This window comes from Diabrotica virgifera, chromosome 6 (genome assembly GCF_917563875.1).
Source record: "Diabrotica virgifera virgifera chromosome 6, PGI_DIABVI_V3a".
Lineage (NCBI taxonomy): Eukaryota > Metazoa > Arthropoda > Insecta > Coleoptera > Chrysomelidae > Diabrotica > Diabrotica virgifera.
In genome coordinates this window covers 105,436,337-105,463,899 of record NC_065448.1, presented here as the reverse complement: position 1 = coordinate 105,463,899, position 27,563 = coordinate 105,436,337, and the positions used below count along the sequence as shown (strand labels likewise).

Sequence of the window (27,563 nt, the reverse complement as noted above, 5' to 3'; positions counted from 1 at the left end):
AACTTCTGTCGGCTTTTCAACAAATGCTTTGATGGTTCGCAATACGTATTTGGACGGGTTTGCGAGTGGTTTGTTGGTTTTGGGGCGCCTGAGTTGAATATTTGTTAGTAATGGAGTGGTCGGAAGGAAACATCAAACTTATTGATGTTTACCGTGGAAAATGAAAATGAGATGATGACATTGAATATATTTAAACATGTTAGCTTGCAACCCCCAACTTGCAACCAACTTGCAACCATCTTGCAACCAACTTACAACCAACTTGCAACCAATTTGCAACCAACTTACAACCAACTTGCAACCAACTTGCAACCAATCGGAATGAAACCAAACACTTCTCGATGAGAATAGGAGAAGCTACTCCCGACGTCGGCCCATATCGGATCTGATCTGATCGGAGAAAAACGGATCGAATGTAGGCACCCACATTTAATACTAATTATCTACAATTACTAAATGTTCGTAGGTTTCCTCGGGATCGCGGAAGGTTCGTCAAAATGAAAAGTTTTAACGAACATTAACCGCGCCACGAACGCGCGGCGCTCACACGGCGCGGATATGTATCTCCGCCTTTAAGAACAGCTGTACACAAAGTTCGAATAGCCTTGATGACATCCAATCTTCAATAGGAAAAAAAACAGAAAGAAAAAAGGAACAATAATGCAGATATTGGATTTAGACATGGCCGCAAAACAATTTTAAAAGTTGGCAGTTCGAAGACAATTGCTCGGAGATAGTGAGAAATTCCAACATGAAACAGCAAGTTTCCTAACAAGCTTCCTTACTGGACAAGTCATGACACCTGCATACAATGGGACTGTTTCATTGAGACTTACGGCTGATTTTCATTATAACGCAAGGCAAGTGCTCGGCATGGGCAAGACATCGGCTCGGCAAGATACATTTTACATAAAATCTTATGCACTGCACGGGATGTAATTCACACTATGCGTGCCAGGCATGCGACGTTCTTTTCGAAACAATCTTTGCCGAGCACGTGCCTTGCCGGTTCCTTGCACGTCTAATGAGAATCAGCCTTTAAACTGCAGACTCTGTAGCAGAAAACCTCAAACACAGGCGACAAATACATTTTAGAGACTACCAAGTAATTCCAAAAACATAGGGTGACCATCCACTAGATCTGTACAAGCTCTAACATGGTTCCAGAATCCTGGAGTGGGTATCATGAAGGAATTATGCCTTGTTGCACCAAAAAATTTTAAGCTCCAGCTTAGCCCAGCTCAGCTTATAGATAGGGCCGCTTTAAGTCTCACGTTGTACCATAAATTTCGATTCTTATCTAAGCAATCCACGTGAAAATCCATTGTGGCAAGCTGAAAATTGATCCAAGACTCACTGGTGCCACGCGTATGTCTCGTAACCTGAGCATGTCTTAAGCTTTAGATATGTTGGTGCAACCAGACGTAAAGATGTACAATAAGCCAATTGGCTGAAGGAAGACCGGTTTACAACAGACGGTTTTCATGGAAAAACACTACTGCTCCATGGATGAGTGTAAACGACTAATTTATATTTTATTTATTGAGTAGAACCAATAACCAGAATAAATATAAGATTTTCAGTGACGATTTATCTGTATTGTAATTGAATATTAAAGATAGGTATTAAGATGTTTTAGCTTTTTTTTTCTTATCGGCTTTAGGTATTAAGATATCGACAAACATTACGATCGGCTGGTCTGTAAACGATTTTTTTTGTGTGAATTTGATGGCCTTGGCCGAGCCAATTAGCCAGACATTGTCTGTAAATAGTCCTGTCGCCAGGGGGGGGGGGGGGTACAACGGCCTCGTTAATTCAGATGGACTTACCCACGTTAATTACATGTATTTTGACCCGTAGAACACGAATTTTTTGGGTAAAAGTCGATCCGGATGTCGATAAGATTGTTATAAACCAAGAAATTGAGGAATTGCATAACAGCGATTTTTCGCAAAACAAAACATTTTTTTGTATTCTTTGGGTGATTCTCAGCAAAAAATGGTCTTACAAGGTTTTTCGTAGGATGCATAGTTTTCGAGATAAACGCGGTTGAACTTAAAATCGAAAATGTGCAATTTTTGAACCCGAATAACTTTTGATTAAAAAATAAAATAGCAATTCTGCTTACTGCATTTGAAAACTCAATTCAAATTCTATCGGTTTTGATTATTTGCATTGCTAAAAATTAAGTTTTTATTTGTTAAACAAAGCCATAAATACATAGTGTTTACCTTATTCCACGAACATACGCCTGTTTTGGATTACTTCGACAACGAATATTTTACTGTGCAAAATAAGAAGAACGAAAGTAAATTGCAAATTACATTGTTATTTATTGGAATAATTATTAGCGCCATTTACATTCGTACTTCTTATGTTGCACAGTAAAATATTCGTTGTCGAAGTAATCCAAAACAGGCGTATGTTCGTGGAATGGCCCATATACGCGCCTACTCGTTCGATTTCAAATGAGAAATGCATTGAAAACATCATTCAATCACTATGTGTTTATAGCTTTGTTTAACAATAAAAAAAAATAATTTTTAGCAATGAATGTAATCAAAGCAGATAGGATTTGACTTGAACTTTCAAACGCGGTAAGCAGAATTGGTATTTTATTTTTCAATCAAAAGTTATTCGGGTTCAAAAATTGCAATTTTTCAATTTTTTTAAAGTTCAACCGCGTTTATGTCGAAAACTATGCATCCTACGAAAAAACTTGTAAAAACATATTTTGCTTAGAATGACCCAAAAAATACAAAAAATGTTTTGTTTTGCGAAAAATCGCTGTTATGCGATTCCTCAAGTTCTTTGTTTATAACAATCTTATCGACATCCGGATCGACTGTTACCCAAAAAATTCGTGTTCTACGGGTCAAAATACATAAAAAAACTTGGGTAAGTCCATCTGAATTAAGGAGGCCGTTGTACCCCCACTGGCGACAGAACTAAAATGTTTGTTCTGATTTTAATTTAATTTACTATTTTTATTGGGAATTGCCCACAATTTGTATTGAAAATCTGTTTTTTTGTCAAAATAAAACTATTGTAAATAAAAATTGTGGTTAATTCACAATAAAATTAGTAAATACTCCAGTTTCAAAAATAAGTACGGAAATTGAATACGAAAAAAAGCTGAAATGAGAAACGATAAATAATTGGATAATTACAGGTGAAAAAACACTGAAACTGTAAAAAATTTATGTCAAATGTAAAGGATTTCAATCCAAAGCCAGAATATATTTCCAATCACAATACCTTATAAACCATTTTAAGAACTGCAGATGTTAATTTCCTACTATCAGTGTCAGGCACGCTCTTCACAGTCTTCTCCGTTTGTTTACCCGAAACCGGAGGTCCACCTCGTCCGGCAGGTGGACCGTGTGGTTTCGCCGGAGGACCACCCCGCCCGGCAGGTGGTCCCGGCGGTTTTCCCGCAGCCGCGCCGTGGTTCGCAACACCCGGTTTCGAAGGCACTACGGCCGCATGTACTGCTTGCACGGTACGTTTTTGATCTACCTGCTCTCCATCTTCAGCAAAACCAGTTCGCGACGGCGAGGTACTGTCTGCCGGAGAGACACGGTAGGTAGATTTAACGACGGTAACTTTGGTTACTGTAGAAGATTTACTATCCATTTCGCTTTAATTTTTCAGGAGTAGTCTTACGCGGTCATCGCCAAGCGAATGTTTCACGCAAACTGAAAAAAATATCTCGATATGATACGGCTGTGCCTAACCCTATGGACAGGAAACGCAATTGCGGTATTTAATCTAGTGTTGATAATGGAATCGCATTAGACTAATTAATATTTTTATGTACCCTTTCCAATTTTGTTAACCTTTTCGAAATGTCAATGGATTTGGTCTGATTTCTTTATTGCAACAAGTTCTAGTTGATATCGATTTGATTACAAAGTAGCCGCGGAAGGAAGATTGACCGTTTCGGCATGATTATCTTCTGAATGAATCGAAATTTTACGAGGGTTATACTAAATAAAATCTCACGAAAAGTCTAGTATTACCGCTTTTCACTAAGCTTTACGGAGGTTTTTTAAATATTAAACGCAAATATTTTATATGCAACTTGTTCCATTAAAATACTTTAGATAAACCGTTATCTTAAATTACAATTTATGTAAATTGTATAAATTAGAAAAATGGAGAAATGTCATATTTGTTGAATTATTCGTCTGTCTGTGTTAATAATTAAGCAATGGATGTTTGTCAGATAATACTGATCGATAACTTTAGAAGGTCTAATTGATTGTCTTCGTACTGATTTGTAGTCTATTACGTTTGTCTATGTGGAATGATGCGCTGTTAAACTATTTTATACGCTGTTTTTAAAATAGGACGAGTAATTCAAATTTACCGCGCCGTAATGATTGTTTGTAATTGGTCCAACCTCAGGTAAGTTTACTCCACTGTTATGAAATTTTGACAGTAGTGGCATTTTATAGGTTAATTAAGTTATATCGGCGATTTTTGTATTTTCTGCATATTCCCTTAATTTTTAGATTTTTCGTCTGCTTTTATATTAGTACAGGATCCGAAGAGGAGGTCGAAATGTACCATCTGCTTGCCGGATGAAACATTTCTTTTTATTAAATTTCATACTTAGACCAACACGACCAGCATGGGTTCCCTATCAAAATCGTGTCATAACTAGCCTTAAGGCCGTATAGGGGAGTGCAATTAGAACGAAAATATGCATTGTTTCGGAAAAATTCAAACAAGCTTATATTTTTCTAAAACTTTCTTTGTCAGTTTATATACTTGTTAAAGTAAAAAGTTCTACTCGCAAATTTGGCCGTTAATTGTTTATTAATTTTTTAAACAATAACAATTGTTTTGTATAAATAATTTTAAAAATATCGTTAAATTCATCATTTGACTTTGATCAAATAAGTATGTTTCTATTTTGTTTTTTATTATGCTGAATCCGAATATGGCATTGCAATTTGAAAATTCTTATACAGAAGCTCTTATACAGTATGTCTGCGTAGCTAGGAACCACATGGAAAACTTTTTTATTATCAATTTTACGAAAAAAAGTTATTCTTCATAAAATGCTCTGGATAGTCAAAAATCTAAAACTCAAGCATCAGATATCAAATTTTATCAATTTTATACGAGTTATGTCAAAAATATGAATTTCGTTAAAGAGTAAAGTACCATTATATTCCAGAATATCAAAAAATGGTATTATGAAAAGTTGGTTGAAATTAAAAACTATGTACAAATATACAATTACGTCATTCTAATCGAAAAACAAATTTTCAATTTTTTCTCAAATTACGGATACTCATCCTCATTTTATTACAATAATTATGAGAACTATTTTATTATAACTTTTACGAAAAAAAGTTATTCTTCATAAAATGGCTCTCCCTGGTCTAAAATCTAAGAGACAATCATCAGATATATATTTTTTAAAATTTTATAGAGATATGTAAAAAATATGAATTTTTCTTAAGTGCCATTATTATTCACAATATTTTAATTAGAAGAATGTAATTGAACACTTAAACAAAATTTTTAATTCCAAACAACTTTTCTTAATAACAATTTTCGATATTGTGAAATGTAAAGGTACTTTACTCTTGAGTGAAATTCATATTTTTTGACATATCTCGTATAAAATTAATTAAATTTGATATTTGATGATTGCATCTTAGATTATATATGATGCAGAGTATTTTACAAAGAATAACTTTTTTTTCGTAAAACTGATAATAAAAAAGTTATCAATAGGTTCCAAGTTACGCAGACATACTGTATAAGAGCTAAAATTTTTTTTTTGCTGAACATTATTGTTGAAGCTTATTATTAAATGTATTTTAGGGAAGTTTTACAGAAAAAAGTTTTGATCATTTTGTATAAACATTTTTTTAGCTGATAATTTTCGGTTTTTGTATTACATTTCTGTTATCTTTCTTAATTTTCTCAAAAAGAAATAGTGTATTTCATTTCTAAAGTAAAATAATTTAGTTCATTTTAAAGATTACATCCTAAGCTTTAAAAAAGCACTTATAAAACTGTAATAGATCTGTTCAAACTTGAGTAATACCGTCTTAAAGTAGTGGTAATTCTATAAAACTACGAAGATTTCAAAAATTACATTTTTTGAGACATCATATCATTTGAATTAAATTTTTGAGATTTTTTTTGAATAAAACATCATTTAGTAAGATGCTTGAAAGGTAAGTTGTGCAAAATTGAGAGTTTTATAAGAAAAATTGTATTAGTTACACATTTTTAAATAATTTTTAAACAAAATTCATATAAGGCTCACTTTCCGCCCACACCGTACTTATGCCCATACATTTTATTTCTTTTTATTATAACCATAAGATAGCTAAATTATTCTTCTTTCATGTTCAATTTGTAAAATTTCATTTGATCTATTAGTTAAAAAATTACACTAAAATAACTCAACCGTGCACTTCGCCGTACGCTAGTTTACAGTGCGCCAATGTTTGTGAGAAGGGTGACTTTAGCGTTATAAATAAAAAATTATAGAAGATACAGATTTAATTTTAGAAAATTCTTTATATAAGGTTTTTTTTGTAAAATTTGAATTTTTCAAAGGTCAAGTCAGTTTTTTCTAAAATTTATATTTTCGGAGTAACAACATTTCGGAGTAAAAACATCTAATTTCGTAGTTCATTTGTTTAATAAAAAATGAAGCACCCACTTCTCGAGTGGAACTTTTTGATATGTTGTTTATTAAGCATTTCTTAATAGTGGAGTCACTGAAGGTGGATATGAGCTGTTACCTCCGATTTCGTTGAACCTCCATCGATTTGCATGAAAATTGGTGAGTGGTTAGAGGATATCTCAAGGAGCAAAGGTGACATAGTGCCAACTTGCGCTTTTACCCTGGGGGTGGATGCCACCCCTTCTCGGGGGTGAAAATTATTTTATTAAAAATAACCCCATAATTCGATAGAGGGACAAATTTCAAGCAAAATTTGTTCTATAAAGTTATTAAAATAAATCAAAACTTTTTGAGTTATTAAAGATCAAAGATTTTAATTTTTCTTGAGAAAAATGTATGTTTTTACCCAATTTTTCATCAATAACTCAAAAAGTGTAAGTTTTTACAAAAAAGATATTCTTAGCAAAATTGAAGCTAATAAAAAATGAAATAAATCCCTTACCAGAAAAACCTTTTAATGTTAACTAAAAGTGAGTTATAGGTAATTGAATGTATATTTTTTTCGGCGAGTAAAAAAACTCTAAGTATTTAAGCTGAAATAACGGGAAATTTATGCATTTTATAACATAAACTTATTAAACATTTGTCAAAGCAAATAAAAATATCTATCAAATGAGCCCCCGAACATGTTGATAGCGTTAAAATTTATGCTCCAAATTTTTTTCAAAATTTATCTTTTAAAAATTTTTTCAAAAAATGTTATTGTTTTTTTTTAATAACTCCGTTCGTGTTTATGATATCAGGTTCATCTAAAAACTTTTTGAAAGTTAATTCCAAGTGCTATTTAAGCACGGTAAACCTAATCTTATAAACCCCTTACTTTTTTAAAAAATAAAAGGTTGAATGACCCCTGTTGCATGGTTCCCACAGCAAAATTTAAGATTTAAACGTTTCTATCTCGGTTATTTTTTACCCTATAGAAATAGTAAAACAGATAAATTATTTGGCACAGAAAAAACTAAAATTTGGTTATATATAATTTTTTTCGTATATTGAGTATTTTTGGAGTTATTATCAAAAGAATATGAGAATTACAATAATTTTAAAAATTATGATTTTTTAAATTATGTATATCTTTTTTTCAAAAATATGCAATCTAAACCGGTTAAAATTATCGAAAACATTACTTATGCTAATATAAAGAAGTTCTTGTAAGGATTACTATAAATTTTAATTTTTGTGGAAATGGCGTATGTTTTATTTTTCACTTTTTCCTAAAAAATTCGAAACGGTTCTTTTATTTTCATAACTTGCTTAATTTTGACGCTATTACCTTGTTCTTATCTCATTTGATAGGTATTCCGAAGTACTTTGACAAATGTTTAGCAGGAATATTTTATACATTGCATCGCTTTCCCGTTATTTAAGCTTGTATACTTAGATTTGAGTACTCGTCGAAAAAAATACACATTCAATTGCCAATAACTCACTTTGAAATAACATTAGTTTAGTTCTTTATGTGAGGACTGTATTCAATTTTTTATTATCTTCAATTTCAGTAATAATAACTTTTTTATAAAAGCTTATAGTTTTTGATTTATATGTGAAAAACCGATTTAAAACATGCATTTTTTTGCGAAAAAATAAAATATTTGGTCTTTAATAACTCAAAAAGTATTTATTTATTTTAATAACTTTATATAACAAATTTTGCTTATAATTTGTCCCTCTATGGACTTATGGTATTATTTTTAATAAAATAATTTTCACCCACGAGAAGGGGTGGCATACACCCCCAGGGTAAAAGCGCAAGTTGGCATCATGTCACCTTTGTTCCTTGAAGTATCCTCTAATTACTCACCAATTTTCATAAAAATCGATGGAGGTTCAACGAAATCGGAGGTGAAAACCTTCAGTGACTGCACTAAATGAAATTACAAAAAGTTCTGTCTTATTTGATTTTTTCCGAAGTGAAAATCTATAAATTATAAATCTATATATAAATTTTATTTTTAAATTCAATAAGCATATTAATTAACGACGTTCTACACCTTCGTTGCGGGGTATGCCTCTCAGAGGAAAGGGGGGGGGGAACTTATATGCAAGCGAAAGTTGGTAACAATGCATTTATAGCAAAATACTCAAATCATATGTTTCAGTATTGAATACTTTATAAAAATAAATTATAATAAATTACGGAATAAAGTACGGAATTAATTATAATAAATAAATTAAAAATAAATGGTACGGTAAACAATCCTTTTTTTAATATGTTATTCCTTACAAAAAAACATTTAATTTAAGCACAAATAATTAAAAATCGTAAATTTGGGTCAAAAGTTATTAACTTTTTAAGAATTCCCATAAGAGCCCATGTTAAAACTTAACTTTGACCCTTAATAGTAATTAAACGGCACGGTAAAATAATTTTTAAAAAATCTAGTCTTAGTTTTTTGAAGTAAACTATAACATACTAAAATTTCATGCAAATACTTAATTCTTTGCCTAAGGTGTAGAACGTCGTTAAGTATAATTCAAAGAAGATTAAAAAAAAATTCAAGAAAAAATATTGAAAAATAAGCCAACGGTGGCACCTACAGTCTACCAATAGATGACGTGTTTTGCATTTTTTTGTCATAATTTTTATACAGTAACCGCCACCCTACTAGTTACATAGCAACATTGAACTATTACAGACCTGGACCCTTCACTTGTTGCAATGCTTTTTATGTCTAGTGACGTTTAGAACGTCAGAAAATGTATATAAACTGAATATTAACATAGAAAGTTGACAAATAATAGATCAGCTGTACCTATTTGACGTTTATAGTTGTCATTTTGTTAAAGTTGTAAAAGTCTTAAAGTATTGTAATGTTCCGTGGTTCTGGTTGGATGCGTGTAATAACTTTTTTGTCTACGGAAACAAATAAAATAATAATAATAAGTAAATGTAAAACAACAAACTGTCAATAATATATTTATTTCGGTAAAAGTGCTTGCTTATATCTCGAAAGAGGGTTTGTTATTCTTTTCCGACCGAAGGCTTGTACCTGACTGACTGAATTCATTAATCTTGTCATATGTCGTTTAAAATTTGACGACCCTTAAGATGCAAGTGGCTGGCTGATGTAATTTATTAGATATGGTATACATACATAAAAACTGAAAAGAGATATTTAGGCAATTAATAATATAATACGTTTCTGTATATTACGAGCGTGTGGTATTATAATATCACCCTGTACAAAAGATGTTTTATTGAAAGTAAATTGTCCGCCCTTGACCAAGGCCGACGCGTGAGGTTGCAAAGTTCATTCTAATATATAAGTAAACGCCCGATGATATGATACCATTATAATTATTGTTATGATTATTGTAATAGTTAGCAGTAACCACGTTTAAGATAGGTCGTGATTATAAACAAGTTATTATGATTTAGTCAGCGATATGGTAAACCAAAAATATATGTATTTGAATAGAAATAAGAGCTTTGATTAATTGGGACCAGAAGGCAGTAACAACACGCCTATTTGCGACATGGCGTTCCTGTAAATTAGTTGGAGAATCTTCTGAAGATGGGAACTAAAGATTGGAAACACCGACGGCGGAAAATGGAGCAGACCAGGACCCAAGAACCGAACCCAGTGGAAAAAGACACAAGTGATAAAATGTAAGTAAGAAATTTAGTCTATCTTTATTGAAAATGCTTCCCTCGTTTTTTATATATACATATTATTATTGAACATTGAATAATTATCTTTGCTGATTTGTGAATAATTTATGAAGTATCGATTTTTTTTTAAGAATATCTATGAATTTTGAAATATGAAGTGATTTTTGAATTGAATATTTTTATAGAAGTTTATTATACAGAGAGAGTCTGTAAAGTGGAATAAATTCAATATCTCAAATACTAATTGTTTTTTTGGAAAATGCTCAGACCCGTCGATTAGTATTTCAAATTGTCCTTTTTGACATTCAATAATAATGTATACAGGGTGTCCCAATTTAGAGATATGACGTCATCGTCGATTTTCTTAAATGGCAACACTGTCATTTTGATAGCTAATTTGATAGGGTTTGTAAAGTTATACATAACTGCAAAATATCAAATTTTTATTCTCTACCATTTACAAGATAATAGAAAATAACAAAGTTATATCTGTAATTTGGAATATATTCAATAATTAAAATACTAACTGTTTTTTTGAAAAATGCTCAGACCCGTCGATTAGTATATCAAATTGTCCTTTTTAACATATAATAATAATGTATACAGGGTGTCCCAATTTAGAGATATGACGTCATCGTTGATTTTCTTAAATGGCAACACTGTCATTTTGATAGCTATTTTGATAGGGTGTGTAAAGTTATACACAACTGCAAAATTTCAAATTTGTATTCTCTACCATTTAGATGATAATAAAAAATAACAAAGTTATGAAAAAGAAGTAATCAACTAATAATTGAATTTAATTATTTCAATAAATTAAGCAAAAACTCATAATGTTGCCCTCAATTATTGTCAAATTGTCAATGGGCAACGTTATGAGCATTTGCTTAATTGAAATAAATAAATTCAATTATTATTTGATTACTTCTTGTTCTTCATAACTTTGTTATTTTTTATTATCTTGTAAATGGTAGGGAATAAAATTTTGAAATTTTTCAGATGTGTATAACTTTACACACGCTATCAAAATAGCTACCTATCAAAATGATAGTGTTGCCATTTAAGAAAATCAACGATGACGTCATATCTCTAAATTGGGACACCCTGTATACATTATTATTATATGTCAAAAATGACAATTTGATATACTAATCGACGGGTCTGAGCATTTTTCAAAAAAACAGTTAGTATTTTAATTATTGAATATATTCCAAATTACAGATATAACTTTGTTATTTTCTATTATCTTGTAAATGGTAGAGAATAAAAATTTGATATTTTGCAGTTATGTATAACTTTACAAACCCTATCAAATTAGCTATCAAAATGACAGTGTTGCCATTTAAGAAAATCGACGATGACGTCATATCTCTAAATTGGGACACCCTGTATACATTTTTATTGAATGTCAAAAAGGACAATTTGAAATACTAATCGACGGGTCTGAGCATTTTCCAAAAAAACAATTAGTATTTGAGATATTGAATTTATTCCACTTTACAGACTCTCTCTGTATATGCTATTCTTGAATTTTTATTGAATTTTGAATTGTTATTGAATTTATTTGAAAAATCTCTATCCGATTTCGATTTTTTAGTACGGTTATTTTTAAATATTTTATGGAATATCGAATTTTTTCCAAAAAATTCTATCGAATTTTGAGATTTAAACTTATTTTGAATATGTTTATCTAACTTTTGCATATGCTATTTTTGAATCTTTATTGAATTTTTGTCGAATATGTATACTATTATTGAATTTTTATTAGCCAGTTGTTTATATTATTGATATTTATTGATTATACGTAGTACATTTTCATCGATTTTGTGTTAAATTTTGTATGATATGAACCTGAATTAATAATTTTTTGTGTGATAAATGATATATTTTTTTTAATGAATAATGATTAGTGATGACATACGTTGATATAAGAGCTTAAGATAAACATTGCTATAAGCAAAAATGATATATTTTTTTTAATGAATAATGATTAGTGATGACATACGTTGATATAAGAGCTTAAGATAAACATTGCTATAAGCAAGAGATATACTTTTAACGAACCGACCCGATGAGTCGAGATAAGGAATTTGGAGAAGAACTATACAAGAACTAAAAATATTATAAGCTAAATATTAGGAGGCAACTAGAGACAATAAGAAACCCACTGCTCTTGTCAAATTGGGAAGGTACTAAGTGATTTATAGAAGTTTGAAAGCTTATTAGAGACCCACTCTGTGTTTTGAAGGGTACCTATTTTATTCATGATTATCCGTGAATAAACAACGGCCTCAAAGCAAGGGATTGAGGTTGTGAAATTTGTAAAAGAATTTGATCTAGCCAACGATGTTATACCCGCTTCTATTAAGGTAGATTGTAGAGGTTTCTTGGCTAGTATTGAGTAGTATGATTGTTATATGGAATATGTAGAAGAATTGGAACTTTTCTCTCGAGTAAAGCCACTCTGATTAGTCGAACGTAGGCATTGAGGGATAAGTAAAGGAAGTGATTATTATGATGTTATATTATGAAATGACATATTGATGATTAAATGAAAAATGATTGTTATATTAATATGAACTATGTACACTGTAGAAGTGCTATTATATGAAGAAAAATGAAGAAATATATAGTTGTAGTACCAGACAAGAAGAAGAAGATGAAAAAAAAAAGAGAATTTTTAGTAAAATATGTGGGAAAAATGAAAGAAGACACAAAAAAAATTGCAAGAAAACAAGCAAAATTAAGAAGATACTAATCAAATAAGTAGCTAATCATTGAATTATATTTAAGAATTAAGCTTGAATTGTTTTTTGAAATCTCTAAAGTAACGTAAATTATAAATGACTTAAATTTTAAATGTAGATAATGAATTCAGGTTAAATTTTCGCGGAAAATAATGGAAGTGTTTGAATTAAGGATAGACAATATCTTACAGTGTTAGTTACCTTAGTGTTAGTATTAGAAAAAAGAACCCTAAAAGAAATTTTCTTTAAACTTAATATGATGAGAGACATTTATTAATATTTATTCTAGCAAGAGACATTAATTTTTTTATTATTAAGAAGGGACGAATAGTAATTAATCAAAAGACTGAAATAGGAATTAATAAAGTAACTTTAAATTTTTACTAAGAAGGTTAGGTAATATTAAGTTTAGTTAAATTTGGAAATATTATTAGGTAGATTTAAAATATATAATTATTCACTGCTTATATGACGTAAATTAGTGTAGTACACTAAAAAGACTAAAGACTAGATTAAAAATTAGGATAAGTTTTATTCATTGTTTTACGAAAGTGAATTAGTAAACGAAAAAAAATACTAAAAGACACGAAGGAATAGTGCGTGATTTAGTGACAATTACTTATAAACAATTATTTGTAGTTTTTATAAAATACCAGTTTAGTATAGGGACAATATGAACTTTTGTTTATAATAGGATTTTTGTTAAGTGTCTTATAGCGGCCGATATAGGACCTTAACTATTAAGCAATATAAGGTCTATCTCCTAAAAGGCGATGATGGACAATCAATCTCATTTTAAAAATATGTAATTTTCACAAAACGGGGAGGTGTGGTATTATAATATCACCCTGTACAAAAGATGTTTTATTGAAAGTAAATTGTCCGCCCTTGACCAAGGCCGACGCGTGAGGTTGCAAAGTTCATTCTAATATATAAGTAAACGCCCGATGATATGATACCATTATTATTATTATTGTTATGATTATTGTAATAGTTAGCAGTAACCACGTTTAAGATAGGTCGTGATTATAAACAAGTTATTATGATTTAGTCATCGATATGGTAAACCAAAAATATATGTATTTGAATAGAAATAAGAGTTTTAATTAATTGGGACCAGAAGGCAGTAACAACACGCCTATTATTTGCGACAAGCGGATCAAATATGAATTTTAAATGAAGAGTATTGTTTCGTTCCGGGAGAAAAGTTATTAAAACTGAATAATTAAAATTAGTAATTAAAAAATGTGTGATCGGGTCACAAATGAGGAGGTTCTTAGAAGAATGGGGAAGAACCGAGAAGTACTAACCACCATCAAATCTCGAAAGTTGGAATACTTTGGACACATTATGCGAAGTGAATCCAGATATGCCCTCCTACAAGCCATCCTGCAAGGAAAAATATTTGGAAAGCGAGGTCCAGGAAGAAGAACATCCTGGTTAAAGAACCTCAGGACCTGGTTCAACACAACATCTGTGCAGCTTTTCCGCGTTGCTGCAGATAAAGTGAAGATTGCCATGATGATCGCCAACATTCGTCACGGATAGGCACATCAAGAAGAAGAATTAAAAAATAGTAATTGAAGCTAGCCGCTACAGTAATATTCTTGGTCTTTGAATAAAGTTATTATAAACCAGAGTGACAATACTATTAACTAATGTATTTTTTGTAACGAAAAACAATTATTTTGAATAGTTTTTTGAAAGTAACATGACAGGGATGAAAGTCACATCTGAGAACGGACCGGATTAGCCCATAAGCATAACAATTAGTTACCTACCCTTGTATCTAGTAGCGTGGCGCTTACTGTATATCGAAGCTATACACGGTATTTTGAATTCCAGATCTATGGAGATAATTGCAGTTTAATATTGAAGAATGTATTGTATATAAAGAAATATATGGTAAAGAATTTGATCATCTCATGTCAACTAGTTAATCGTAACATAATGGGTTGATATTCTTATGCGTTACAATTAACTCAGCTATTAAAGAGCCATCATCAAGTAAAGATAGCCATTTTATAAAGGCGAAGTTAACCTGAGACGTTAATCTATTAGTTATTTCGATATTTTCGCAGACATATGGTATCAAAACGGGACCTTAGAAAATTTTCTGCAGTTTGAGCTAGAAATCCGCTAAATAATTTATTTTTAACTAAACTAAAGCCACTATAAGGCGTTCTTAGTAGGCCAGGGTAATAAGACAAAAATATACCCTGTTCGTGACACTTCAGCAGCCAGGGTACTGAAGTGTTTTTTCGACAGGTAATACTATAGGAACAAATTGTAACTATTTCCTGCGTAGGATCTGGCGGCCATTTTTATTTATAAACAATTAACTGTCAAAAAATGGCATTTTCCCCTTTTTTGTCAAATCAATGGAAAACAATGAAACTTATGATTTTTTTAGTACAAATATCTTCGAGATTATGGAAAAAGCTTTAAAATTACGTATTACAAAGTTTGATAAACTCATTTATTGTTAATATAATTGCGAAAAAAGGTCGGAATTGCAAAAAAAATATTTTCGCAGTAACTCTCGTAAAAATTAGTGTGCAGCTATGAAATTTTTGTCAAATGAGGTTCTTTGGTGTTTAATATGTGATAAAAATTTCAAAGCGATTCATTCAATTGTTTAAATTTTATTCAAATTGTTTATCCCAGAGAGCATTGTTTTTGCAATAACATAAGTCAGGAAAAAATGACGTCAGAACCATTCCACAGGTGTCAAATGAAAGAGCATGAGCTACATTTTCAACATGGTTTAAAAAAGTGAATAAAAAATGCATTTATTAGTAATGAATAATTATGCAAAAGTATCGTCAATTTTTCTTTATAGACTTTTTGAATAACTTTTTCCAAAAAAATTAACTTTTTTACCCTGTTTTAAGTGTACAAATACCAAGTAATGTTATTTATATCATAAATGATAAAAAATTGTAATAAATATATATAATTTCTTATATAACAAAATAAAAACTTTATAAGGAAAGATTTACGATACTTTTGCATAATTATTTATTACTAATAAATGCATTTTTTTATTCACTTTTTTTAAACTAATTTGAAAACACAGCTCATGCTCTTTCATTTGACACCTGTGGAATGGTTCTAACGTTATTTTTTTCTGACTTATGTTATTGCAAAAAAATGCTCTCTGGGATAAACAATTTGAATAAAATTTAAACAATTGAATGAATCGCTTTGAAATTTTTATCACATATTAAGCACCAAAGAACCCTTATTTGACAAAAATTTCAAAGCTGTACACTAATTTTTACAACAGTTATTGCCAAAATATTTTTTTTTGCAATTCCGACCTTTTTTCGCAATTATATTAACAATAAATGAGTATATGAAACTTTGTAATACGTCAACTTAAAGCTTTTTCCATAATCTCGAAGATATTTGTACTAAAAAAACCATGTTTCCCTGTTTTCCATTGATTTGAAAAAAAAAAGTGAAAAATGTCATTTTTTGACACTTAATTGTTTATAAATACGCAGGAAATAGTTACAATTTGCTCTTATAGGTATTACCTGTCGAAAAAATGCTTCAGTACCCTGGCTGTTCAAGTGTCATGGAAAAAACCTTATTACCCTGGACTATAGATGACACCAAAAGTTTACATTGTTTTTCGATTCTAATGTAGTGGAAATATAATGACGTAGTAAAATTAATCTATTTTTTAAGCTTCGCAGATATGTACTTGACATTTACAGTGTCGTTCAAAAATTACCCTACGCTATAATATCCGTATAGCCTTAAAAAAGAAGGATGCCACTTCCTGTTGATATTACAACCATTATTTCTATTTTAAGAGTGATTACTTTGATAGTAAAATGTGGATATTATTTAAAATAAAAATATAAGTTAAATGCATATTGTTGGACAACAAAATAAATTTAATTAAAATAATACCTTCGTTGGCTCCGGTATGTTCTTCTATAAAATACAAATATAAGTTAATAAAGAGACTAGACAAGACAATTAAAACAATAACAAACTTAGCAATGAGGTACTCAACTCAAAGATGAACAACATTAATTTTATTAAAATATATCAAGGTTAAAATATTTCGTTTCGGCTCAACACGAGCCATCATCAGCAATTAGAGGAAATTAAAACGGACCTAAAATACATTACCAAATTATTAATAAGTAAAAAACAACATGGAGAGACAACGCCCACCTTAGTCAAGAAGCTTAACCACAGGAAGGAGGAAAAATCGATTAGGCTCAATCAGTTAAAATTCACATACACAAACATATTAAAATATCATTAGAAATATTGTAATCATTTACATTTTTGTGCTTCAAGAATAGTGGTTGACAGAAAAAGAAGTGTAGAAATGTGTTCTTCTGGAGGATCCACCTTGTGAACAATTTCAGTATGTGAAGTGTCAGATTACTGTCAAAGATGACATAGGGATAGGGTACTCTATCTTTGACCGTAAGCTGACATTTCACATACTGAAATTGTTCACAAGATGGATCCTCCAGAAGAACACGTTTCTAACACTTCTTTGTCTGCCAACCACTATATCTGAAGCACAAAAATGTAAATGATTACAATATTCTAATGTTATTTTAAAATGTTTGTGTATGTGAATTTTAACTGATCGAGCCTTATCGATTCTTCCTCTTTCCTGTGGGTAAGTTTCTTGACTGCGTTATCTCTCCATGTTGTTTTTTACTTATTAATAATTTGGTAATGTATTGTAGGCCAGTTTTAGTTTCCTGTAATTGCCGATGATGGTTCGTGTTGGGCTTAAACGCGTCGAATATGTAACCTTTTAAATATTTTAATAAAATGATTGTGGTTCATTTTTGAGTTAAGTAGGTACCTCATTACATCTAGACCACAGTTGAGAACAATGGATAATTGCTTTCATGAAAAACAGCATTTAAATAACACTCTAATATACAGTGATGAGCACGCTAATAACCGGCAAAATAACGCAAAAGATGGAAAACAATACATTGTGAAGTAAAAAGAGATGAAACTAGTAGAGGTGGAAATTATCGATATAAACGTATAAATTAACATTACATTACATAGTTTCCCAAAATTTTATAAAATACTTCTGTCACAGACGTCTAAAGGTGGGAAACTATGTAATGTAATATTAATTTATACGTTTATATCGATAATTTCCACCTCTAATAGTTTCATCTCTTTTTATTTCACAATGTCTTATATTTTCCATCTTTTGCGTTATTTTGCCGGTTATTAGCGCGCTTATCACTGTATATGACATTATGCCATAACTTTTCGACAACTACATGGCCTAACAAGGAAAATTGTTTTTTCAACAAAAGTCCTAAGGTACTAGCAATCCTAAGGTCTAAAGTCAGTCTAAGACTAGCAGTCCTAAGGTCCTAAGGTACTGCAATCGCTCGTATGTAAGCCACTTACTGTAAAGTGTAAAGACAATGAGGCTGACTTTACTCAGTAATAAGGCCTTTAACCAACATCCATACACCAAAATTATTATCACGCTACTGACCTTGCATGGTGATACGGATGAAAGATATTTTGTTTTTCAATATATTATGGATAGTCTTGCTTCTGCTTAACACACTTATTCCATAGGTATTCCACTTCAGCAATGCTTTTTCAAAGTCTCTTTTTTGGTTTAAAAACAGATAATAATCGTTAACAGTTAATCTCTTAAATTTGGCGAATAGGACACTAATCCAAAATGTAATTCATGAATTATTTATGCCATTGTAAATAGTGGTTCACGTGTGCGTTGTCCTAATGGAAAAGTACCTTTTTCTGTATTTCGCTTTGATTTCTTCTGATTACTTCTTTTGTTGGCGCAGAACCTTTATCTATTGGGACTCTTTTGAGCCCTGCTATTAGCAGACTACCCCATTTGTAGGTATGTAATATTCAATAATTACAAACTTTCTCTTATTCGTTGGTGGTATAAAATATTCCTTTTTGTTGTAACTATTATAAACCCCATTATTTATTTTTTCTTAAGACTGTGTTAGAATCCAAAACTATTTATATTTTTGTAGTTTTAATACACATTTGATGTGTAGGTTGTGTACAGGGTTTTTAAAAAAATTAAAAATCTTACACAGATTTACAAGTTAATTAAATAATAAATAATATAAAAATACCTTAGCAAAATCCGGTAAGGTCTAAAAAATACAAAATATATATACAGTTTAAATAATAATTATAAATAACTTAAGGTTGATAAAAAATTAAAAAACTTGTTTCATGTATGTGAAAGTATTTGTGAGTTACTTAAAGTACTCTAGTCTATGTAGATTTTATTTACAAGCAGAATGCAAAAAGCCGCAAAAGCATGAATCAACGCTATGCCCAATAAAAAGCACAATTGAACTGGCAAAAAACAGAATATTAAAAATTCTGATGACACTAATACATAGAACACACACCATAGTTCATTCACTCACGGTGAAATATTGCAAAACCTAATTTTAAACAACCGCTTGGATTAACATGAAATTTGGCATACACATACACATGTCAAAGAAAAAAAGTGATATTGTGACGATGTGCGCTGTGCCTTGCGCTGTTTTACCCCTTCTCGGGGGTGAAAAAAACATACGTTCAAAATAAGTGCGAAATGGGATAAACTGACTAATTTTAAGCAACTTTTGTTCTAGAGTTTTTTTACTGTCAATACTTTTCGAGTTATTTGCGAGTTAATATGTTCATTAGAAAAAAAACACGACGTTTTTAGACGGGTTTTTGGCAAATAACTCAAAAAAAGTATTTTAGCGATTATTTCATTCATGAGATTCTGACCAATAGAAAGCTACAGAAATAAAAATTACAGCGATAATTTTTGATAATATCCATTCGTCAAGCATTCCGTTAGATGCCCTTCGTTAATACGCAAAAATCAACATTCAGTGACATTAATGATAATTAATGTTTTACAGCTTGTCACAGAGAACACCAAGAAACAGGTTTAGCAAATATTCAGGCGAAGATGTCAATAAAATATTAGTTAAAATGATTTAAAAAGACAGATTTTTAAAAATAATTTTTAGGTTATTTTCTAAAAAAGGAATTTTTTCCAAATTAAAAAAAGATTACTTTGAAACCATTTTCTCACAAATAGGCACTTTGTACCGATGAAACTTACAGATTATATTATAAACAATACATACAGTAGGAAAAATGAAAGAATACCCATGAACGAACATATAAAACACGCTGTATTTTCCTGTCACCGTATCACACAAAAAATTGGCCAGCGCAAGTACATGTAATAATTATTGTTACATGTACTTGCACTGGACAATTTTCTTTGTGACACGGTGACAGGAAAATACAGCGTGTTTTATATGTTCGTTCATGGGTATTCTTTCATTTTTCCGACTGTAAGTAAAGTAACTTGTGAAGCGGTAACTATTAATTTTATTTGGCATGCTAATAATGGGGTGATTTTTACGATTTTTTTACAAAAAAAAAACTTTATTTTTAGCGTAACTTACTTACTTTTGATGCTAGAAACTTTTTAAAAACCAAAATTAAATTTTTTTTCAAACTTTAAAAGCTTTGTGATTAGTTTTCCCCGAAAAGTGCTCATGTTTTGTTTATTTCACGTTGAAATATTCGATTTGAAATTTGACGAATAAGAACCTTCTTTTTATTAGCTACAGCTCTGCTTCTATTCGGTTTGCAGATTTGATCTATAAACGTTTTTTTTTCACTTTTTTGAAAGCTACATTTATGCTACAAATTTTTTCCGACAGTTTTGAGTTATTTGCGAAAAACCGTCTAAAAACGTGTTTTCCTTGTAGAACAATGAATATGTTCACTCGCAATTAACTCGAAAAGTATTGACTTAGCGAACAAATTTATAACACAAAAGTTGTTTAGAATTAGTCATTTTATCCAATTCCGGAATTATTTTGAACGTATGTTTTTTCACCCCCAGGAATGGGATGGAATTCATCTACAGGGCAAAAGCACACATCGCCACAATGTTAACTATGTGTATGCACAATTTCATGTTAATCCAAGCGGTTCTTTAAAATTAACAGGGATGGAGTGTGTGGATATAAATAAAAACGGGGATAGAGTGTGTACTATAATACCGCATATTTCAGGTCTGAAAATTTGCTGAACTTCCGGTAAAACCAGAAGTTGCCATCCAGTTAATATTTTAATGAGTTACCCTATATATTATCATATTAGGTGTAAAATAAAAAAAATATAAGGTAATATGTACGTACACTCTTTCAAAAAATCACATATTAACTTTTTCACTTTCAAATTGAAGGCCGTTCAATTATAGCCCATATAATAATATGTTATACAATCCAGTAAACATGTATGGTATTAAATAGTTCAGAGAAATAAGGAAAAAATATATCCTGTTGGTGACACAACCCCCTCCAGGCCGAAACCAAATTTTTTGAGTAGTATGGACATCTATATTAATAACCTATATGTTTCCTGCAGCCGATTTTGATGATATACATAGTTATAAACAAATGAAGATCAAAAAACGGTAAATTTGAGCTTTTCTCGCCTATAACCAAAAAGTTAAGTACTTTAAACAAATTTGAGAGTGAGAAACTCATAAATCGTATAAAAAACTTCAATATGGTGTTCGCTGAATATGTCTATCCTTATTGGTTGCTTAGAAAATTGCAAAATAAATCATAAATTTTGAGTTTTTATAACTATTCATAACTTATGTAAAAATTAACTTAGAACGTTCTTATTACACGGAATGTTGAGACTTCTGGTGCTTAAATCATACCCTAAATTTCAAAGCAATTGGTCAAATAGTTTAAAAGGTATTTAATTTGTTTATCCCAAATTAATTTTTTTGCAACGCTAAAAGTCAGAAAATGATAAAGTTACACTAATACTTTGGATAGTTTATGAAAGAAGAAGATTTATGCTATTAATTAATTTAAAAAAAAAATAATTCTAGATACTGCAAAATTATTTTGCAAAAACATGTGAATTAAAAAAAGGGGGGGCTAACTTCGTCCCTAATTGTCCTAGGACAATTGGTTTTCTTTCTAAATGTGTATAAAAATTCAGTCTTTCCAAATATGAAAAAATAATTTTTCTACGGGTAACGGTTAAAAAGTTATTCTAATTGTTTATAAGTAAGCAAAAAATCGACGTGTTTTTGCAAAATAATTTTACACAGTTTAACATTACTTGTCATTTTTTTTAATTAAGTCAATAGTATAAATGTTCTTCTTGCATAAACTGTCAGAAGTCTTACTGTAACCTCATAATTTTCCGACTTATAGTGTTCCAAAAAAAAAAGGAATTTGGGATAAACAAATTAAATAACTTTTAAACTATTTGACGAATTACTTTGAAATTTAAAATATACTTTAAGCACCAGAGGTCTCAGCAATTCGTGTAATAAGAAGGTTCTAAGTTAATTTTTACATAAGTAATGAATATTAGCAACCAATAAGGATAGACATATTCAGCAAACGCCATATTGAAATTTTTTAGACGATTTATGAGTTTCTTACTCTCAAATTTACCGTTTTTTGATCTTAATTTGTTTATAACTGTGTATATCATCAAAATCGGCTGTAGGAAACATAAAGATTATTAATATAGATGTCCATACTATGTACTCAAAAAATTTGGTTTCGGCCTGGAGGGGGATGTGTCACGAGAAAAATCTTATTTCTCTGGAGTATAAAAGGCTTAATACTGAAAAAAATTCTCAAAATTCAATTAAATCTCTACGGCGACGCACAAAGGTACAAAAAAAGCTGACCAAAAATGAAAATTTCAAAAACTATCATTTCGGACCGACTCTTATATAAGGTCGACTCTAAAGAGGTGTATGTGACGTTATGTGGATGTGGAACCACCCCCACACCAAAATTTACAGCACTCGTTAACACTTTTTTGCTCCGTTTAGTTATGGGATTTTACTACACTTTCTTGTATGATTTGGGACTTTTTTATTTTTACATTTCAAGTGATTTTTGTGAAAGTCATACGCCATATTACAGATATGCCAGAGGAAAGTAAGTATTGAACGATTTTATTATATTATTTAGATATTTTCGGATTAGGTGAATTTGGTTAAACTATCTTAAAATTATCTGAGGAATCTCCAGTCGTCGTTTCTCAGGAGAGTTTCTGGACACCCTGTATTCAGGCCAAAAATTGAGAAAAAAGAAGTAAAACATCATAACAAAGCTTTGGAACAATAGCATCATATTATCCGTTACACGCTTTTTTAGACATTAGAAGCTTGTATACAACATTTATAAAATTTTATTCTGTTGTAAGGCAATCTTCGATTTTATTATGACCTTTGACAGTCTACGTTTCACTATAAAATAGTTAATATTTATAAGCATACTATACCTTATAAATTTTTATTTTCTCTGTTGTCGATTCGTAGAGTTTTACCAGTCTAGACCGTTCTCTTCGTAAGCATGTCTTTATTGTACATAATTTCGGTTGAATTTGTAGTGTCTCAACACAAATCAAACTCGCTCCATCATTCCCTAAAGTAGAAAGAGGTTTCTTTGAGAATTGACAAATTGGTCTACAAGACGATTTAGATTTGATTTTCTCGGAATTTTCTAACTCGTTAGATGCTTGTTTGTTTGGAGATTCTGAAGATAATTCTGTTGTAGGTGTTTTCGAATAGTTAGATGATGATCTAGGCCGTGGTATCGAACTCTTTGGTAATATTTCACATATTTTTTCTGCACCAGCATTCACCTCACTGGGAGTCTCACACTTCCCACAACTGCTACTTACTGGTCTCTTTTTTGTGTCTGCAGCTTCTTCTCTTACCTTGTGATAAACATAAGCGGACAAAACACCTGTGTTGTTAATTCTTTTACTTGCACTGGGAACACCTTTTTTACTTTTTTGACTTTTATGTTTTTTCATGGGATTCGGATCCAAAACACATAATACGTCTCTATGGATGTAATTCTTGTATTCGACGGATTGGAGATCGTGTTTCTTTTTATTATAACTTAATAATTTTGCGTTTATGCCTGAACAGGATTGAGATGTTCTATCATAGAACGATTCCCACATATTTAGACTTACATTATTAATTTTTAAACAATACAAAATTAACAAAATTTTCTTTTTAAATAGCACTAACAAAAATGTCACACAATATAGAATTGTCTACAAAAAGTGACAGGCTGTATTTCTATAGATATTAAACTGACGGTTAGATGAAGATAACTATGTCATAACATTTATATAAATACATACAGAATGTAATGGTGCAAATGAAAGGAATACATTCGTTATTTCGCAAGCCGGCGACTTTAAGAAAAACTCTTGAAACAGGTCGATTTTTATTTTTATTTTATGATTTTATGACATATATATCATACTAGTGACGTCATCCATCTGGACGGGATGAAGTTTTTCATCAGCTTATTGAACTATATTATTACGGCATATTACGGCATTATTACGGCATATTAAGGCAGGATGGTTTTGCAATTGGTTTTTCGTCCTCTGTTCTAAAAATAACTTTGTATTTCTTTTCCATATAAGAGTGTCATCCACGTACGTAAGCCAAAGTTTGGGTTTGTGTTTGTCTGTTTCTATTGCTCGCTGTTCTATTTCTTCCATAAACATGTTTACTATTACCGGTGCCAGTGATGAACCCATCGGGACTCTCTCAACTTGTTTATATATTTGACATTTTCTTGCGTTCTATTCCTCTCTTGCCTTAAAAAATAATACATTGTGTTATTTTTTTTAAGGCAAGAGAGGAAGAGGAATAGAACGCAAGAAAATGTCCTGGCTCCGAAACATAAGGCAATTGACAGGGATTAACGACATACAATCTCTGATACACATTGCAAGAAACAGAGATTTAATGGAAAATGTGATGGCTAACATCCATTAGTGGATTTGCATCTGAAGAAGAAGAAGAAGAAGAAGCAGTTTTTTCTTAGATTTAGGTTACGCTGGGGCATTGGATTCTTTTTCCCTTCGACCATGCCGAAACGTCGTCAAAACAGCAAACTCATCTATACTATATACAGGGTGTCCCAAAAGTAGTGGAACGGTCGAATATCTCGCGAACTAAACATCGGATCAAAAAACTGAAAAATATGTGTTTAATCATTTTCAAAAATCTATCCAATGACACCAAACACCAACCCCCACTACACCCCCTGGTGGTGGGGTGGAGGGTAACTTTAAAATCTCAAATGGAAACCCCTAGGTTTTCTTGCAGATTTGGATTCGTTATGTAAAAGTAAGCAACTTTTATTCAAGACATTTTTTCGAACTGTGAATAGATGGCGCTATAAATGAGAAAAACGATTTATCCTGATACCATAGGTAAATTATAGAAACGGTCTAATATCTCGAGAAATACACTTCCAAATGAGAAACCAAAAAAAAAAGGTTTTTAATACTTTTCGAAAACCTATCGAATAACGCTAAACATGACCCTCCAACCCACCCCCTGGAGGTGGGGTGGGGGGTAACTTTAAAATCTTAAATAGCAACCCCCACTTTTTATTACAGATTCCGATTCGTCATGAAAAACTAAGCAGCATTTATTCGAAACATTCTTTAGAATTGTTGATAGATGGCGCTTTAATTGGAAAAATATGATTTATTAGCGCCATCTATCAGCAATTTTAAAAAATGTTTCGAATAAATGTAGCTTAGTTTTTCATGACGAATTCGAATCTGCAATAAAAAGTGGGGGTTGCTATTTAAGATTTTAAATTTACCCCCACCCCGTCTCCAGGGGGTGGGTTGGAGGGTCATTTTTGGTGTTTATCGATAGGTTTTCGAAAAATATTAAAAACCTGTTTTCTTGGTTTCTCATTTGGAAGTGTATTTCTCGAGATATTAGACCGTTTCTATAATTTACCTATGGTATCAGGATAAATCGTTTTTCCCAATTATAGCGCCATCTATCCACAGTTCGAAAAAATGTCTTGAATAAAAGTTGCTTACTTTTACGTAACGAATCCAAATCTGCAAGAAAATCTAGGGATTTCCATTTGAGATTTTAAAGTTACCCCCCACCCCACCTCCAGGGGGTGTAGTGGGGGTTGGTGCTTGGTATCATTGGATAGATTTTTTGAAAATGATTGAACACGTATTTTTCAGTTTTTCGATCCGATGTTTAGTTCGCAAAATATTCGACCGTTCCACTACTTTTGGGACACCCTATATATGACTTCATCTACACTATATACAGTACATAATTGCCACAAATGTTGCCACAAATTGGTTGCATAAAAATAAATTCATGTGGTAGTTTCGATTTTGTTCGTGCTATAAAATTCTTGTTCAGTTAGTGCATTGAAAATATTCTTTTTTATCATCGAACGACCGACATTTAACTTTAGATGAGATGAATAGTCTGTAGGCCTTCTTCAAGGTGACACGCGGCAAACTAATCTAGCTGAGCGCATGGGAGTATTCCAAGATGTTATAAGTCAATGGTGACGGCGTTTATGTGACATCGGAAGTCCAACCGAACGTCATCCAGGTACAACTGCAGTTAAGATAGATTTTTATTGTTAACCGCTAGAAGACAACCAATAATTATAGCACCTGAATTGATTAGCGACTTGCAGCGGGCACACCAGGTAACCATAGGCCTCATATTGTAAGAAGTTGTCTCCATGAAGCCAATCTCAACAGTCGAAAGCCATTGAGATGTCCACCTATCTCCAGAGACTATCGCGCTACAAGATTAGAGTGGTGTCAAGGATACCAAAACTGTGAGACAAATGATTGGGCTAGTTTTATTTATAATAAATACCTAAGTATACATTTAATTGTACTTAGGCATTCTCGTTATTTCTGACATTTCAACAAATTTTCTTGTATATTAAATACTTATCAAATGCTTGGCTGATGTCCAGAAAGGCTGGTGTGCAATAATGTTTATTGTTCAAAGCTCTATTAATTACATTTGATATGCGATGGCATTGTTGCACTGTACAATTACCTTGCCGGAATCCAAATTGGTGTTCTTGGATCCAGTTTTGGAATTCTAGATCGCTCATAATTCTTTTAAGTAACAGCTTTTCAAGAAGTTTTGACATTATTGGCAGTAGACTTATTGGGCGGTATGATGAAACATCTGTTAAAGCTTTACCAGGTTTCGGAATCATAATTACTTGGGCAATTTTTAGTGATATAGGCCAATAATTAAGTCTTAAGATTGCATTTAATATGTACAATAACTTCATTATACCCTTTTTAGGAAGTTGTGTCTGGTGCCTTCTTTTCATTCAAATGATTAATTTCATCTTTGATCTCCTTCGGTGTAATTAAAGTTAGTCGCTCTCGTTGATTAATTGGTAAGGCTAGTTCCTGCTCTACTTCTTGTACTTGATCATTGTCGTGTGGCTTGAAGACTTCAGTTAGATGTTCAGCAAATAAATCAGCTTTTTCTTTGTTGCTTTTTGCCCATGGTCCTGGTGGTATTGAGTTTTTCCGAATTGGAGGTGAAGTATTTATT

The 27,563-nt window shown here is 31.3% G+C and overlaps 1 protein-coding gene across 6 annotated transcripts in view; it reads right to left on the bottom strand.

The window, feature by feature from the left end:
* Positions 1-27,563, bottom strand: part of LOC114330442 (calpain-B) — a 510,388-nt gene that overhangs the window by 339,922 nt on the left and 142,903 nt on the right. Inside the window, exon 1 of one of the 6 annotated variants that reach the window (XM_050652710.1) lies at positions 23,447-24,193. The exons of 3 other annotated variants lie outside the window; for them this stretch is intronic. In XM_050652710.1, the coding sequence (XP_050508667.1) occupies positions 23,447-24,136 (690 nt within the window). In that variant the 5' untranslated portion in view covers positions 24,137-24,193. Of the gene's footprint in view, positions 1-3,258; positions 3,711-23,446; positions 24,194-27,563 lie in introns of those variants that run through there. 2 more of the 6 variants (XM_050652711.1, XM_050652712.1) reach the window with 2 other exon arrangements.